Genomic DNA, 18,095 nt, shown 5'->3' on the forward strand with positions numbered 1-18,095 from the left:
TCAACAAGGTAATTCAGTTGAGGCCATTGGAATGTATGAAACTGAACAGGGCATTGTCTATGCAGAATCAAAAGTGCTTAGCACAGAATTAGAGATACAGCAGGCTTTCTCATTCAATTTACTTAAGCATCATTAGAAATAAGCATAAATTAATGTGAAGTGTAAATTATGATATATAAAAATTATCTGCAATCTTTAGGACAACAGAAAAATGTTTGAAATAGTGTCATGGGTTTAAGTAGAAAATATATTTTTTTATTCAAATATGTTGACTTCCAGTATATTTTGAAATGACACACAAAGTTATATCAAAGCTATATTTTAATTTCATTACATTCCACTCCAAATTCTTTACCATTTACCAAAAATAACTTTTTATAAAGCTTACTGTTTTGTCCATTAATATACAGATGATCAATCTACACTTTTTTGCGTGTTTCTCTCAAAAATTAGAATAGCTTATGAGGATATTATATAAAACTAACTGGTATATTACACACCAAACAGAAGTACAGATTCTGTACAATGTAGCAGTATACATATATATTACAAGAGACTAAATGCCTTCTTAAAAGTAATAGTTTAAGAAATCTTTGATGGAAAAAGTCTGCATTACAAAATGTGGTGGCTTAAATATCAGCTGCTTTCCTCTCATGAATTTCTTTCGGTGGGCATTAACTGTCCATTTAGCTTCATTAATAGTTTTACCACAAGGCCAGCCTACAAAGTAAAATATATGTCAACAGTAAATATGAGTCATGTAAGAATGTGTAAAATACATACATGGCAGTGGCAGTTCCCTATCTATCTGAAAAGGAACTTTCTTATTTCTTAACAGGAGGCAGCATGTCAAGAACAGAGGGAGTACATAGCCTTTGAAGGGATTTAAGAAGCAACCTACCAGATACAGCTAGTGGCTCAGATACGATACTGGTCAAGAAGAGGTAAGGACTACCTAATACCTTGATAAAAGAGATAGGGAATATTGACCAGAATCAAAGGAAATAGCAGAAAAAGGAGTTTCATTGTTATAAACTAAAATAAATTATTCAGATTAAGTTTCTGCCTTATTTGCTTAGGAAAGGCCTGCCTTTTCCCCGTTGGTCTTATATATCTTAATTTTATATGATATCAAAGGTTTTCCTTGAAGCAAAATAGACTGTCACTTTTTAAAAAAGAAATCTTTACTAACACCATAGTTCATTAGAAGTCCAAAGTAATTGATAAGTACTTACCTGTTTTGTGTGTACTATAAAGCTCATTTTATTTTCCATACTATGGATCTGAAAACATGTATCAGCATCCCCCAATTGCCACATAAAACAGCCATACTTAAGACTGATGAGTAAAGCCTGCAACATAATTAGAAATTGTTTTATTGAAATATACATAAAGGGATCCCTGGGTGGCGCAGCTGTTTGGCGCCTGCCTTTGGCCCAGGGCGCCATCCTGGAGACCCTGGATCGAATCCCACATCGGGCTCCCGGTGCATGGAGCCTGCTTCTCCCTCTGCCTGTGTCTCTGCCTCTCTCTCTCTCTGTGTGACTATCATAAATAATAAATAAAAATTTTAAAAAAAGAAATATACATAAAAAATAGCTATCTGCTCTTACTATCCACAATGACCAAGTCATGTTTAAGCATATTGGTTTCTAATGTTAGAATAAAATCTATTTAAAGTGCCCACACTAACCTCATACAGCCTAAGTAGAGAGCCTCAGAAGATTGCCTTGAGCAATGATAAATTGTTTGTATCAGGCTGAGAAAACATTTTAATGATGCCTGTTCTGCGGTATGTACACACACACACACACACACACACACACAGTCTCCCTCCTTCTCTCTCTCTCTCTGGAATATTATTCAGCCATGAGAAAGAAATACTGCCATTCTGAAACATGGATAGACCACAAGAGCATTATGCTAAGTAAGTCAGAAAAAGACTAATGTTACAAGATATCACTTACATGTGGAGTCTAAAGAAGCTGAACTCACAGAAACAAACAGAATGGTGGCTACCAAGGGTTGGGAGATGGGTGAAATGAGGAGATGCTGGCCATAGAGTACAAATTTGCAGGTATAAGATGAGTAAGTTCTGGGGATGTAATGTATAGCATGGTGACTACAGTTAACAAATACTATAATATATACTTCAAGTTACTGAGAGAGTATATCTTAAATGTTCTCATCACAAAAAGAAATGGTAATTATGTAAAATGATGGAGGTGTTAGCTAATGCTACAGTAGTAATCATTTTTCAATATATTAGGATATCAAATCAACCTATTGTATGCCTTAAATATATACAATGTTATATGTCAATTATGTTTCAATAAGGGTGAGAAAAAAAGATGCAGTGACTTTCAAGAAAATTAAATGTACAGGTTTTTACGTTTTGCAAGTTAAAAACATTCCCTTTTATTTTATTCAGTACATTTTGAATATTTACATAATACTTTCAGATCTGAAATTTATGTAATGAGGTAACATGTTGACTTAGGCAATTCCCTCTCAATGAAAATAAGTACAGTGATATATCTATTGTAAAAATAGCATAATTTTAAAAATTAACATACCTTTCATATATATATATTCAACAAATTATTTAAAACAAATATTAGAATAATCTATTCCTAATCTATTCCTTCTCTTTCCCAATGAGAAGCTGTATTTAAATAGGCATTCATATCTTTTTATTTTAAAATAAGACTCTCCTAGCAGTAATTAGCATTTTCTTGCCCTAAAAATACATTCTTTATATATTCATGTACAAAAGTATTTGTGTGTCCTTTAAAATACATATTTAAAAACCTTTGCTTTCTATGACTAGCTGTTCTTAACACACTGATTTTAATTGAAATTATTTGAAAAAGTTATGATTTAGGGCATTTTTAAAGTGAGGTTCTTAAATGAAACAGTACATTTAATTTACATGAGTGTATATTATGTATAATGGGAAACTACTAATAACATCTTTAAAACTAGCCATCTACATTTATATTATAAAATATAACTTTATGGATAGGAAATATTAAAATAGCTATTTACCAAAGTATCCAATAAAACACTGAATCAAGATATAATACCTTAAACTGTCTATCTTTTGGATCAGCTGAAATTTGTTAATCAAGAGGCAGAAAATATTCCATTAATATAGCCTCAAAACAGTTTAATATACAGAAAAAAAAATACAGCCGTGGAACAACAAGTCCTCAATTATATGAAGGCCAAATTACCGACAGGAATACTACAGTTATAAATTTAAAATAAAGTTTTGTTTTTAAAGAACAGTATGCATGAAGGAAGGAATTTTTGAGAAACTCATAATAATGAAAACAGCTCAATGGACCTGAAGTCAAGGAGTCCATATGGTAGTTTTGAGAGATTAATCTACTCCGGAAAGAAAAAGTCTGTCTGTTTGTTTGTTTCTCTCTATCTGTTAAGATTTTTAATTTATTTATTTGACAGAGAGAACGCACAAAGAGGCAGAATGGCAGGCAGAAGGAGAGAGAGAAAAGCAGGCTCCCCACTGAGCAGAGTCTGCCAGGGGTCTCGATCCCAGAACTCTGGGATCATGATCTGAGCTAAAGGCAAACACTTAACCAATTGAGCCACCCACGTACCCCAAGTCATTTTCTTTGGAAGGCAAAATCTACAAAGGGTCAGGTTGTTTAGTGAGGGAAATCAAAAAGCACAAGAGAAATAGCAGGAATAGTTGAGAGCAGTAAAGGGAAAACCAGAGGGGTGCCTGGCTGCTCAGTCAGTGGAGCTGTGACTCTTGATCTCTAGGTTGTGAGTTCAAGACCCACATTAGGTACAGAGATTACTTAAAAATAAAATCTATCCCTCAACAGAAAAAAAGGGTTGGTGGGGGAGTGAACCACAGAAGTAAAAAGTAACACACAGCCAGTCAGCAGACAGGAGAAATCATGATATTGACAAGTGATCATGAAGAATGACATTATGTGGATATTTAAATAACCAGTTTTATTTCAGAAGGGCATGATGGCCAAAATAAATTGATGCTAGCAAAGAGTAATCTACTCCCTGGGTGTGGCAGGAGAGCTATTATGGTTAAAAATATGTCAACGAGTATAGTGATGAAACAGCAATGCAGTCACTATAGTAAAACACTGATCCACAACATAGTACATTATATATAGTACATTATATATTCAATAGCATCTACATTTTATGTAAGTAGGAAAGAAAAATCTCTGATGAGCATATGAAATTGACTGAGCTATACTTTCTAATGGGAAACTCATTATTTCAAAGAGAAACAAGATAGAGAAGGTACAAGTAATTAATATAAAAAAATGTGGCAATATTCTATCTGTGGCTTTTCACAAGAATTAATCTCTGAAGTTCTTATATCCCAAATAAGTTTTAAAGGTAAATGAAAAAAAAAAAAAAGAAAAAAAATAAAGGTAAATGAAAGCATTTTTGCAAATGAAGATATTTATCCTCTTAAAGTAAGCGTGTAACTTCACCCCAGCATACCTTGATGACTGTAAGACAGCTGAGGACAAGCTGACTATTCCCACCTTTGATCATTAGAATATATAATCAACTTAGAGCTTTCATAGGAGCTGTAAATTTATAGTGGTTTACAGAGCACAAGGTAGTGGTTAAAGGACAGGAAACATTGTTACTTTTTGGCTTAATCACCTTCTTACACCCAAGGACAGTATTTTAAATTATATTTCTGGAAATCAAACATCTTATCCTAAAAAACCAAACTGTTTACTAATAACAGTGTTATCATCCTCTGCCATTAACTCCTGGACCAGAATATTATTCATGATGTGAAATGTTATGATGCTGACCCATCATTTGGGAACTAAATAAAACATTTTATTGTTGCCTACACATGGAATGCTACCAAAAGCCAAACATACACTGTAGCTTAGAGAGAAGAGACGTGGTATCAACACCCATGGCATCACCACTTAGTTCAATAAAGGATTTGTAAATGTATCAAATGCTCTGAAATAGCAGAGGAAAACTTTCTTGAAATGGTTCTGGGAATTTCTCCTTCAATTTCCTTTAACAAACTTAGTACAAAGGAAATTAAAAAATGGTTAAAAACTAAGCAGCCTATTTTGTGTGAGTAAAGTGGCTTAAACAGAAAATAAGCAAATGACCGAAAAGTAAGCTGACATCAGAGACTTCAAAACACTCAAGTTCCAGATAAATTCTGAATTCAGTCCCTATTCAGCCCTATGTCCCTACATATTCTTTGTATCCATTTGCAGGTGTATCTAACAGTATGGTAAAATGGCTGTTGCCCATAAGGATGATCTAGAGTTATCACAAAATAACTACTTTCAGAAGTTATGTGATTATATAATAAAAGCTTATGAAAATGATGAAAATAAAAATTAGGTTTATGATAAAATTTCCTAATCTAAATGGGTTTTTGGACAGCCCTGGTGGCTCAGCGGTTTAGTGCCGCCTTCAGCCGGGGCCATGATCCTGGAGGCCTGAGATCAAGTCCCACGTCGGGCTCCCTGCATGGGGTTTGCTTCTCCTTCTGCCTGTGTCTCTGCCTCTCTCTCTGTCACTGTGTCTCTCATGAATAAATAAATTAAAAAAAAATAAAAATAAAAATAAACAAAATGCATTTTCTAACATATAAGCTTAGTTATTACTTCAACTGACTTAAAAAATGATCTATTTGTAGACAGATCTGAATGAACAAAATTAATTTTTTAGCTTCCTATTATACTAGAAAGGTGTTCATCCTGATAAATGTGTCAAATATGCTAAAAATAATTAATAATCCCACATTTTATAATGACTTAGATTAGAAAAAGGAGTATGATATAGCAACACACCTCTGATGGCAAAGCTCTGAAGTGATCTAATATTCATAGTCCCTTCCACACTTCATCTTGCCTGTTCCCCAAAAGGCTCTTGTAACTAATTCTGCTTTTCAAAGTGAATCCCTTGTGTCAGATATATTTTTCTTTTTTAATCTGTATTTTTTTCATTTAAACTTGATTTTTTTGAATAGGTAATATAATCACAGTTAAAAAAATTTCTTAAGTTGCAAAATGGTAAAAAACCTCCCTCCTACTCTTGTTCCTAGTTACCTGGCTGCCTTCTTTAAAGGCTTTATGAGACTTTTTATTCACATACAAGCAATATGTATTTATGTAAATATAGTCTTCACTTCCCCCCATTTGTACCCATATAGTAGCCTATTACACATGGTTCACTGCTGTGCTTTTTCATTAAATATACCTTAGAAATCATTCTACATATTCTTCATTCTTTTATATGGCTGCACAGTACTTCAACATAGAAATATACTATAATTAATATAGTTAATAATTAATATTATAGTTAATAGAAGTTAATAATACAATTAACCCCTTACCAACATTTACTTTTTTTTTTTTTTTTTAAAGATTTTATTTATTTATTCATGAGAGAGAGAGAGAGGCAGAGACACAGGCAGAGAGAGAAGCAGGCTCCATGCAGGGAGCCTGACATGGGACTCGATCCCGGGTCTTCAGGATCAGGCCCTGGGGCTGAGCCACCCGGCCTGCCCCTGACATTTACTTTTCATCCCTCCTTTGCTATTATAAATGAAACTGCAATGAATAATCTTATATATCATTTCTAGATTTTTCATATAGGCTAGTACCTTTTTTTTAGACATTATAAAATGTAACTGGCCAAAGACAGCTGAAAAGCTGAAAATCTACCTTAGTTTCCATGTTGAGGAGATGAAGTCCTTTTATATTCACTCCTACATACACAGGGATGACTTTATGATTGCTGGGGCTTGCCTTTGTAAATATCTGTCCTGTGAAAAAAGCTGCTCCGTATGTAGGAATTTCCCAACAGTTTTGTAAGAACATGCGCTGAAGGTGATGCATTTCTTTACTGACACCCTCACTTGTACTAAGATTCTGAAAAAAAAAAAAAAAAAAAGGTAAAATAAAAGAGATGTGAGGTGAGAACATAACTTTCATAATCCAAATGGGTCAGCTAAGCAATTTCTAAAATCATGTCTGCCCCCAAAGAAAAATAAAATTTTGTGACACTATCCCAAGAGCAATTTTTCTTTCAAGATGTTAATATTTAAATAAGGAAAGAAAAATCAAAATCTAAAAATACTGTTTGTCTATTTTATTAGGTTTTAAGTGCCTCTTGGCCAGGGATAGTATATCATTTCATGAGTGTGTGTATTTAATCTCTAGTCTTTACCAACATACAAAACATACAGTATCCAACATACAGAATATTCAGTAAAAGATTCCACATTACTGAAAACAAAAGTATCACGTTACTTTCAGTTTTACATGAACTAGAAAATCCATTTTTAATTTCGGGACTATAAATTTAATGTATCTGTGTTTAAATCATATTAAACAATTTCAAACAATTTAATTTACAGAATTTCAACTAGAGTATAAAGTGTCTTTTTATTTCTATTAAACAGCTTACCTTGTATTCATGAAGTATTCGGTTTGTCCAGTGAGGTGCCTTACTTTTCAATTTGGTAATAGGTACAATGGATTTTAGATTTTCTTCACTGTAAGCAAATATGTCATCATGTTTTAAATAAATCATCTTTAGTAGCAAAAGTACACAAATCATTTAGAAGCAAATTGCATTAATTAACATGATTTTTTAGCTGAAAAATCTTTATTATAAAATATTGGAGAACTCTAAATAGGTCACAATTTTAACACTCTCATTTAAATGTTTCTTCTTTCAATAACCACAAAATAATTGAAAATTGAAAACCACAATAAACCTTCAGTGTTTAAAATCTCAGTGTTTTCTCTCAAAGACTGAACATGTCCCTAGATTTTGTGGTGGGATTCTTAAATGCATCTGCCTTATATTTTCTACTATTTACCCAGACAGGTTTTTTTTTTTTTAAGAGTTTATTTATTTATTCATGAGAGAGAGAGACAGTGACATAGGCAGAGGAAGAAGCAGGCTCCATGCAAGGAGCCCGATGTGGGACTCGATACTGGGACTCCAGGATCATGCCCTGAGCCAAAGGCAGACACTCAACTGCTGAGCCACCCAGGCGTCCCCAAGACAGGGTTTAATGAACTTATTTAAACATGTAATAAAGAAAGACAAATTAAAGATGAAAAAAAATAAGGCATATCAAGGGGTGCGTGGCTTGTTCAGTCAGTAGAGCATGCAACTCTTGATTTCAGGATTATGGGTTGGACCCCACATTGAATGTAGAGATTACTTAAAAAATAAAATAAAAAAAAAAATAAGGTACATCAAGCCATAGTCAAATATAAGAAAAGTAACTCTGGAGAGAGTAGAACTTTAAGAATGCTTTACCACTGTTCTGATTTTTCCTTATTCCATGTCTGTATCCTTTAGTTCCAAACCAAAGTATATTTCTTAATAACATTCTTAAACTTTCTTGGTTAAACAGAATCTTAAGCACAGCACAAGACTACATGTTGTATTAAATACTTACTTTAGGAAACCTTGCTTGTGTTTCTTACTTTCATAATTTCCATAAACTATTTGTAACAGTAGACTTGCCAATGTTATCAGTTTAGCATCAGGAGCTGTATAAAAGCCCTTCAATAAATTATATCTGGCTTCATCAAAGAGAATAAGAATAGCTAGTGGGTCTTCAATCTTAAAAGAAGAAGGTATAATTTGGTTATTGGGTTACAATTTCCTGTTACAAATATACAACTTGTCACTAATATGGAAAACCAAAAGCTATGTATTCGTATATAAATGAGCTGTTGTTGATTTAGAACAGAGATTGACAATTTTTTCATGTTTAGGGCCAGATAATAATATTTTAAGCTCTATGAGTCACAAAGTCTGTCTTATAATTACTCAACTCAACTACTGTAGCATAAAAGCAGCCACAGATAACCCAATAACAAACAAGTGTGGTGGTGTTCTAATAACACTTTATATATGGATACTCAAATTTGAATTTCATAAAACTTTCACATGACAAATTATCCTTTTGATTCTTTTTTATCCTTTTGATTTTTTCCCGACCATTTACAGCTTGCAGGGAATACAAAAAACAGCAGGTCAAATACAGCAATAGGCTACAGTTTGTTTGCCTATGATTTACAGTCTAATAAAAAATTATCATTATAGATATGGATAATTTCTGGCACAATTTTACCTAAATTATTTCTATTCCTCAAACATTATTCTACATGTTTCACATGATATAATAGTGAACCTCAAGGGCAGATAAAAAGGAAGTGTGTTAATTCCTAGAAGAGTACATGTAGTTTTTAAAAACCTTATTTAAAAAAATTTTTATTTTATTTGACTAAAAATACTTGGTACTTTGAAGTAACACTAAAGGAGAACAGAAGACTTTTTTCTAAGTTTCAAAATCTTTATAAAGCTTCATTTTATCCAATAAGATTAACAAAGATTGAAAAAAGCTAGCCTACAGAATATACTTCTGCTCCAACTGGAAACAGAGTTTCTGAATGAATACTTAAAGTATTTCCAGGGCGCCTGGGTGGCTTAACTGGTTAAGCATCTGTCTACAGCTCAGGTCATGATCCAGGAGTCCTGAGATCAAGACCCACATTGGGCTCCCTGCTCAGCAGGGAGTCTACTTCTCTCTCTTTCTCCCTACCCCTCCACTCAACTTGTGCTCTCTCACTCTCTCAAATAAGTAAAATCTTTTTTTTTAAAGATTTTATTTATTTATTAATGAGAGACAGAAAGAAAGAAAGAGAGAGAGAGAGAGAGAAAGGTGCAGAGATACAGGCAGAGGGAGAAGCAGGCTCCATGCAGGGAGCCCGACGTGGGACTCGATCCTGGGTCTCCAGGATCAGGCCCCAGGCAAAAGGTGGCGCTAAACTGCTGAACCACCTGGGCCACCCTAAAATTTTTTTTTTTTTTTTAAAGATTTTACTTAGTTATGATAGTCACACACACACACAGAGAGAGAGGCAGAGACACAGGCAGAGGGAGAAGCAGGCTCCATGCACCGGGAGCCCGATGTGGGATTCGATCCCGGGTCTCCAGGATCGCGCCCTGGGCCAAAGGCAGGCGCTAAACTGCTGTGCCACCCAGGGATCCCCTAAAATCTTTTTTTAAGAAAAGTATTTCCAAATATAATTCAAAGTGATCTCAATTCCTTATGTTAAAAGTTATTTTTGTCTTACTAAAATAATCTCATAAAACTCTATATAATGTAAAGAAAAATAAAAGAGAATTTCATGGGAAAAAAAGATGAGAGGACTGTTCTAAATTAACAGACTAAATAGATAACAATCAAAGAAAAGTAAGAACCTTGACTAGGTCCTACATATGGGAGCTATATAAGACCTTTATTTTTTTTTAATTTTTATTTTTTAAAGACTTTATTTATTTATTCATGAGAGACACAGAGAAGAGAGGCAGAGACACAGGCAGAGGGAGAAGCAGGCTCCATGCAGGAAGCCCGATGTGGGACTTGATCCCAGGACCCTGGGATCACGCCCTGGGCCCAGGACAGGTGTTTAACCGAAGCCACCCAGGCATCCCACTATATAAGACTTTTAAACAATTGGGGGAAAATCTGAATATGAATCACATATTATTATAAAAAATATTAATTTTATTAGATTGAAATGGTATAGTATGTTGGTATGTCCTTTTTCTTATGTTAAAATATGTAGGGTTCAGTGCCAAAATGTCTGCAACTCACTTTTAAATGGTTCATAAAGAAAAAATAGAGAAGATGACAGTAATAGGGCAAAATACTAGCAATTAGTGAATTTAATTAATTTTATTACTTTTTCAACTTTCTAGGGTTTTTAATTTCTCAAAATCAACAGTGAATTTGGAGTTTGAGCAGGTAATTGTTATAAATGAGCATAGTCAACAACTATTCTTTTCTAATGAAATCAGGCCATTTTCATCCTATAGGAATGATGCAACCAATAAATGTAATTCTTACATTTTTCAGATGGTACAAAATGGAATTTCTTAATAACATAATGAAAGAACACAACTATTATATCAGATGATCATGATATTCTGATTTACCTTGAGGTACTTACTAAGCCTTGCTTGTTTTTTACTTGAGTTTACTTTATATTCTTTATATATTCTTTGTAATATAATTATGTAATTAATCATCCAAGTTTTATCATTATTGCTCTTTTTCTCTACCAATCAACTTTTAAAATGGTACTGAGGTGGAGAAAGAAGATAGACTAAGTATACTTAAATTACCTACAAATTTTATGGATACATTTTTTAAAACTGTGCTACAATACATAAAACAAAAATTTAATATTTTAACCAGTTTTAAGCATATAATTCTGTGGCATTAATTACATTTACAGTGTTGTGCAAGCATCACCACTACATAACTTTTTCATCTCCCAAGGAGAAACTGTTAACCTTAGCAATAACTCATTTTCTATCCCCAACACCTGTGTTGACAACTACTAATCTACTTTCTCTTTGTGAATTTCCCTATTCTAGATATTTAATATAAGTAGAATCATACAATACTCATCCTCCTGTATCTGGCTTGGCTTATTTCACTTAGCATAATGTTTTCAAAGCTTATCCATATTATGGCATGTAACAACTTAATTCCTTTTTATGGCTGAATAATATTCCATTTTATATATAGTATGGACATCTTAATGACATTACATCTTTTATCCTAAATACAATGTCTCTCCAGTTACTTAGATCTCCTTTAATTTCTTTCAGTAATGTTTCATAGTTGAGTGTACAAGTCTTGCATGTCTCTTGTTAAATTTACTCCTGAGTATTTTATTCTTTAAGATACTATCTTGATGACCTTCTTATTTTGTGTTTTGGGTTGTTCACTGATGTGTGTAGACAACAAACAACTGATTTTTGTATGTTAAGTCTGTACCTTGCAACATTGCTGAATCTACTTATTAGCTCCAATAGCTTTCTTGTGGATTGAGATTTCCTATATGTAGGATCATGTCATTTGCAAATAGTTTTACTTTTTCCTTTTTAATATGGATGCCTTTTCTTTCCTTCTTTTTTTCTTTCTTTTTGATTTTATTTTTATGTCTTTTTAAAGATTTTATTTACTGATTTGAGAAAGAAAGAGTACAAGCAGGGGGAGAAGCAGAGGGAAACAGAGAGAAGTAGACTCTCTGCTGAGCAGAGAGCAGATGCAGGGCTCCATCCCAGGCTTCTGGGATCATGACCTGAGGCAGAAGGCAGACACTTAATTGACTGAGCCACTCAAGTGCCCCATTTTTCCTTTCCTTTTTTTTAATCCAATCGCTCTGGTTAGAACTTCTAGTATTATGTTAAATAGCAGTGCTGAAAGCTGGCTTATCTTGTTCCTGATCTCAGGAGGAAAACTCTCAGCATTTCATCGAGTATGATGTTAGCTGTGAGTTTTTCATAACTGCCACTAATATTGAGGAAGTTTCCATCTATTCCTAATTGTAAGAGTTTTATAATGAAGGGGTATTGGATATTGTCAAATGTCTTTTTTGTGTCAACTGAGATGATCAATTGTGTTTTTTTCCTCTGTTCTTTTTTTTTTTTTTAAGATTTTTTTTATTTTTTTGAGAGAGAAAGAGCGAGTGAGCATAAGTTGGGGGGAAGGACAGAGGGAGAAGCAGACTCTCCACTGAGCAGGGAGCTTGACATGGGGCTTGATCCCAGGACCCCAAGATCATGATCTGAGCTGAAGGCAGCCACTTCACTGATTGAACCACCGAGGTGCCCCTTCCTCTATTTATGAAATTCTAACATTTTTAAATGAATACTCTAGATCTTTGTTTTTGGTAAATTTTTTTTTTTTAAGATTTTACTTATTTATTCATCATAAGAGACACACAGAGAGGCAGAAGGAGAAGCAGCCTCCCTGCTAGGAGCCTGATATCGGTGGGACTCAATCCTGCACACCCCAGGATCACCTCCTGAAATAAAAACAGACACTCAACCGCTGAGCCACACAGGTGTCCCGTTTTTGGTAAATTTCATAGAGATTTTTATGTAACTCCTGGTATATGTCACTGAAAGGATCAAATCTATCTTTGGTTTGATAATATAAAAGGGACGATATGAGTGATCATGTATAAAACATTTACCAAGTTTGTACACAGTCAACAAAATTTTTGTGTACTAAAATTTGCTTAACCTTGTCTATTTAATATTCCCTTGGATACGAATCAGGAAATGCATTCTATATTTTTTCTTCATCAAAGTTATAAGACCTTGGAACTTTTTTTTTTTTTTCAATTTTAAAGCTATTACTATATTTATAGATTCTCACCTTAATTTAATTTGTAATATCTACCTTAAATTTCTTTGTTTATCCATTCATCCTTCACACAGCATTATCCCACCTCTCCTATAAAATTTACAGTAATTCAAATCCAAATATACTTGTCTGGAACAAATCTTTTTATCAAATGTAAACTGCATTCTCATTTGTTACTCTCGGTAATTCTCCACTTGATTTGGAAATAGCTACTAACAAACTATTGAAGATAGCTTTTTTTTTTTTTTTAATATTTTCTTTTCTTCTTTTTTTTTATTATTTATTTATGTAGTCACACAGAGAGAGAGAGAGGCAGAGACACAGGCAGAGGGAGAAGCAGGCTCCATGCACCGGGAGCCCAACGTGGGATCCGATCCCGGTCTCCAGGATCGCGCCCTGGGCCAAAGGCAGGCGCCAAACCGCTGTGCCACCCAGGGATCCCGAAGATAGCTTTTTTAAACAACATTTTATTTACTTGAGAGGGGGCAGGGAGGAAGAGAGGCAGAGGGAGAAGTAGACACCTTCTGAGCAGGGAACTGATGTGGAGCTCGATCCCAGAACCCTGGGATCATGACCTGAGCCAAAGGCAGAAATTTAACAGACTGAACCACTCAGGTGCCCCAAGAATAGCTTTTTATGTTCTCTTTGCAAATATAATCTTCTCTACTCAGAATGTATTTTCTTTTCTCCTCCCACACCAACCTAGCTCTTTGCTCCTTTGTTATTTACACACTGGTTAGCCCTTTATTAAATTTATCTTTGATAGTGTACTTTCAAACTGTTCTAAAAAAATTTTTTTCTTTTTTTTTTTTGTATAATCTGTCTCCCATATGGTTGCTAATTCTCTTTAGGATAGATTCTCTATTTCTTTTGTTTCTAAGACAATGGAGGTGGAAATAAAAAAACCAACTAGGGGCTTTGTAAGTAGACTAATTCAAGCTACCACTTACCCCAGGGATGTGAGGATTAAATAGAGAAACAGAAGTAAAACTTCCTCATACAGGAAGAGCAAAATTTGTTTCTAATGCCTACCACAGGAACTCAAAAGATTCTGTGCATTTACATGACTATAAATAAGATCTCCAAGCAAACCTTTTTTTCAACTTCCAAAGGAAGTCTCACATCTCTTCGTAGGAAAAGCTGTGGTGTTTCCCTTTGGGGATCCAAATTAGTCAATTCAGCAAGTATTTCTGGCCAGTCACGAACATGTTGCAGGGGTTTATGATAAGGCTTGAGCTGAAGGCCTGAAAAACATCTTTCCTTTTATAAATAATAATGTAAAAATAAATTATATCAACACACAGAAATTTATATTAAACAGTCTCTACTTTAGTGCTAATATACACACAAATTAAATGTCTAAATTTAAATCAACCCTGACTTTATAACTAATAATATCACTACCCAATTTTAGGTTAAGAGAATATAAGAATTTTAAGAATTCCTAAAACAAGGAAAACATATCAAATATATATAAGATCTTTAATTCCATTATAGACTTTATTTTATAATCAATAGAATCTAGTGTTTTAAAATATAATTAAACATTAAATAACCAATTGTGTAACCTCAATTAATTCCTTTATGTATTTGCAATACTTTGGTTGAAAGATAAATCTATAGTGGCATCAGGTTGATTTTAAATAAAAAGATTTGATGGAAAACTAATATAAAGAAAAACATTTGCATTATTTCAGGTGAAATGAGCACTGACAATAAAGGCAAGTTGGATGAGCACTACATTTAATGGCATTCAATATCAATTTCCATTGCCAGAGAAGAAAAGTTTTAAAATGCTTTGAATGAAGTGGGGGATAAGGAGTCCCAGAAGCTTACCTGTTTCAGCAGTTGAAACACCAGTAATTTATATAAAAAAGAGGATCATTGTATCATTTCAAAATTTGAAAGTCAGTAAGAAACTGATGCTATACTTAAATTTACCAATCCACTCTCAAAAAGGAATAGATGTTTATACAACAGAGTAACAACTTTCTTACTGAGATTTTCTGAACAGATCCAAATAGTGAAATATTGCTGTGTTTCTTGAGAGAGACGCATTCCTTCCATTATCTGCTGCACTGTGGTATTATTTCCATGCTTCAGTTCAACAGAACGATATGATCCATCCATTCTGTATATTCGAACTTTTTCATACTAGGACAAAGAATGATAATAAATTATGCAACCTAGGTTAGATAAAGTTGTATATACCAGCCTCACAAAATGCCTCAATTTCAATTTCATATGTTTTATAATAGATTTCAAATATGAAAAATAACAGAAAACTGCTTCAAGTATCTGTTGGCACAGCTTAAAAAAATTTTATTTCCACTATTTATATTTTCCAATATGTTTTCCTCTGAATGTTTCATAGTCAAATAAGTTGAGAAGCTAAGGCAAATGGCTCTTAAAATATATCCAACTTCAGATTCTTCTGGGAGATGTTTTAAAGCTATTGATGTACCTAGTAGGTATCATATGGGAGACAGAGTCTTGGTTATTGAATCTGATGTTAGTCAAGTATCTTGCAAGTCTAGTGGGACACGAATTATACTCTACAAATGCATACTAGCAATAATTCCTAAGAGGAAGCTGTGATGGAAGACGGTTATGGAACAATGGACCTTGAGCCAGTTGCTTTCCTACTGTTCAGAAAATGTCAGAGTACTAATATTCTCAATACTTTAAAAAAAAAAATCCCTGTCACCTATTTTGTCCAGCCCTCACCTACATCCCCTCTAGCAAACACTATTTTGTTCTCTGTATTCAGGAGTCTGTTTTTTTGTTTGGTTTTTAGCTTCCACATATAAGTGAAATCATATGGCGTTTGTCTTTCTGTCTGACTTATTTCATCCTGTTGTTGCAAATGACAAGATTTCATTCTTTTTAATGGTTGAGTAATATTCCATTGTATATATGAATACCACTTCTTTATCCATTGATCTGATATACACTTAGGTTGTCTCCGTATCTTGGCTACTATAAATAATGTTGCCATAAACATAGAAATACATGTATCTTTTTCACACTTGATCTTAGCCAAAAGGCTGAGAAGCAATTACATGTACCTTTTCAAATTAGTGTTTTCATTTTCTTTGTAAATACCCAGTACTAAAATTACTGGATTGTATGGTATCTCTACTTTTAATTTTGGGGGAAACCTCCATAGTGGTTGCACCAATTTACATTCCCACCAATCGTATACAAGGGTTCCATTTTCTCCAGCACTTGTTATTTCTTATCTTTTTGAAACCAGCCATTCTGTCTGGTGTGAATGTATTCTCAATATATCGAGAAGTATGTATCTCAATATATTGTATTAACAATAAAAATGTATTCTCAATATATTGAGAAACCACATCTCATTATGGTTTCTCAATATTCTCAATACATTTTTATTGTTATTGGAAGGAACTGAATATGTTCTCAATACATTTTTTCTATGAGAAGCCCCCAGGCAACTACCAGCTCAGTTCATTTTGGATAAAAGTAACTAATTCCTCTTATCTTATTCATTTAGAATATAAAAATTATACTAGGAATAATAATGTGTTCTTTACAATTAGAAAATAAATTGTAATGAAGTATAATATAAGGGTGCCTGTACTGTTTATCTATATCTTTGACTTTGTCTTGTGCTCATGGAATAGTATTTGACAAAATCTGTTGAGTGATGGTGAATGTGTTCATATTCCTTAAAGGCAGAGTTCATATATTATTCTTTATCACTTGTCACTTTCACTCAAGGTGTTAAATTCACAGAGATACTCCATAAATACTTATTACCTATCTGATGGAAATGTCTGGAAAGGCTCAGAGATTATATCTGTTGATATCAAGCTTTAATAGTTTATCTGACTGGTTATAAATCCTTTTATCTGGTTTGTAAGTTTTCACACAGTTTTTAAATTGATGACAGTTTTATTCTCACTATAACTTTTAGGCAAACTGAGGTCTTTCTAATTGTTAATTCTTCTCTATCTTAATGTTACTGCTGATTATTTCAGACAGTATTAAGTACTGAGATTATACTAGATTATACTAGAAATTAAGTTAACTTGAAGTGTTTTAAAGATTGATTATGCAATATTTGTTTTGCAAGAATAAAGGTCTGAATGTTAGAATAAACATGAGGTTTTCTAAAAGCAGTAAAGAAATCATCCATCCATTCCTCTTGCCACAGATACTCAAATTACTTATCAATTTAAGTAGTTGGCTTGGCTTGGTTTCTGAAGGTAATTCTTACTGGTTTGTTAATGGCTTCCTTCAACAGCTTTGCAGCTTCTTCCCAGTTATTTTGTTTGTTTTCTTCACAAATATTTAGAGGGGATCTTCCCTGTTGGTCTGTTATGTGCTAGAAATGTTGGAAAAAAGAAAAATACAAAGAAAAAAGTCATTACAAATATATGGTATTATAAGTAAAAATGTCAAAGTTTCATAAAAAATGGATTTTTGTCAAGTATTAAATATTAACCACTCTTAGCATATACTATACTTAAACATAAATTGGTAAGGATGAAAGACTCAAAGCACCAATCAATGTGATTACTGTTTTTTTTTTTTAAAGTTCTGATCATAAAATCCAATAAAGGTTTTGATTAAAGCAATTATTTTGCCCTTTACAAATACTTATTAATACGAATTCTGGAAAAAATGGGTAGAAAATCTTTTTCCTTTGTAAAGATATTTTTTGGGGAAATACAACAATACAAAAAGGTTAAATTTTATGTATATGCAAGAGATGGATGATGGTGATGATTACACAATGTGAATGCAATTAATGTCATTGAACTGTACATCTAAAAATAGTTAAAATGGCAAATTTTATGTGAGGTATATTTTATCA

At 33.3% G+C, this 18,095-nt stretch overlaps 2 protein-coding genes across 8 annotated transcripts in view; one reads left to right on the forward strand and one right to left on the reverse strand.

The window, feature by feature from the left end:
* The window catches only part of LOC140599574 (uncharacterized), a 90,520-nt gene extending 72,664 nt beyond the window's left edge, over positions 1–17,856 (forward strand). The window contains exons 8-9 of the mRNA XM_072762719.1: positions 839–944; positions 13,542–17,856. The gene's annotated coding sequence lies outside the window, so the exon portion shown is untranslated. The remainder of the gene's footprint in view (positions 1–838; positions 945–13,541) is intronic.
* KRIT1 (KRIT1 ankyrin repeat containing) overlaps positions 234–18,095 on the reverse strand; it is a 36,506-nt gene continuing 18,644 nt past the window's right edge. For all 7 annotated transcript variants that reach the window (XM_026003750.2, XM_026003753.2, XM_026003752.2 and 4 more), the window contains exons 10-17: positions 17,496–17,603; positions 15,247–15,403; positions 14,342–14,493; positions 8,471–8,637; positions 7,462–7,549; positions 6,717–6,923; positions 1,236–1,352; positions 234–720 (exon numbers count right to left, since the gene is read on the reverse strand). In XM_026003750.2, the coding sequence (XP_025859535.1) occupies positions 652–720; positions 1,236–1,352; positions 6,717–6,923; positions 7,462–7,549; positions 8,471–8,637; positions 14,342–14,493; positions 15,247–15,403; positions 17,496–17,603 (1,065 nt within the window). In that variant the 3' untranslated portion in view covers positions 234–651. The remainder of the gene's footprint in view (positions 721–1,235; positions 1,353–6,716; positions 6,924–7,461; positions 7,550–8,470; positions 8,638–14,341; positions 14,494–15,246; positions 15,404–17,495; positions 17,604–18,095) is intronic.

The sequence above is a fragment of the Vulpes vulpes genome, chromosome 7 (assembly GCF_048418805.1).
Source record: "Vulpes vulpes isolate BD-2025 chromosome 7, VulVul3, whole genome shotgun sequence".
Classification (NCBI taxonomy): domain Eukaryota; kingdom Metazoa; phylum Chordata; class Mammalia; order Carnivora; family Canidae; genus Vulpes; species Vulpes vulpes.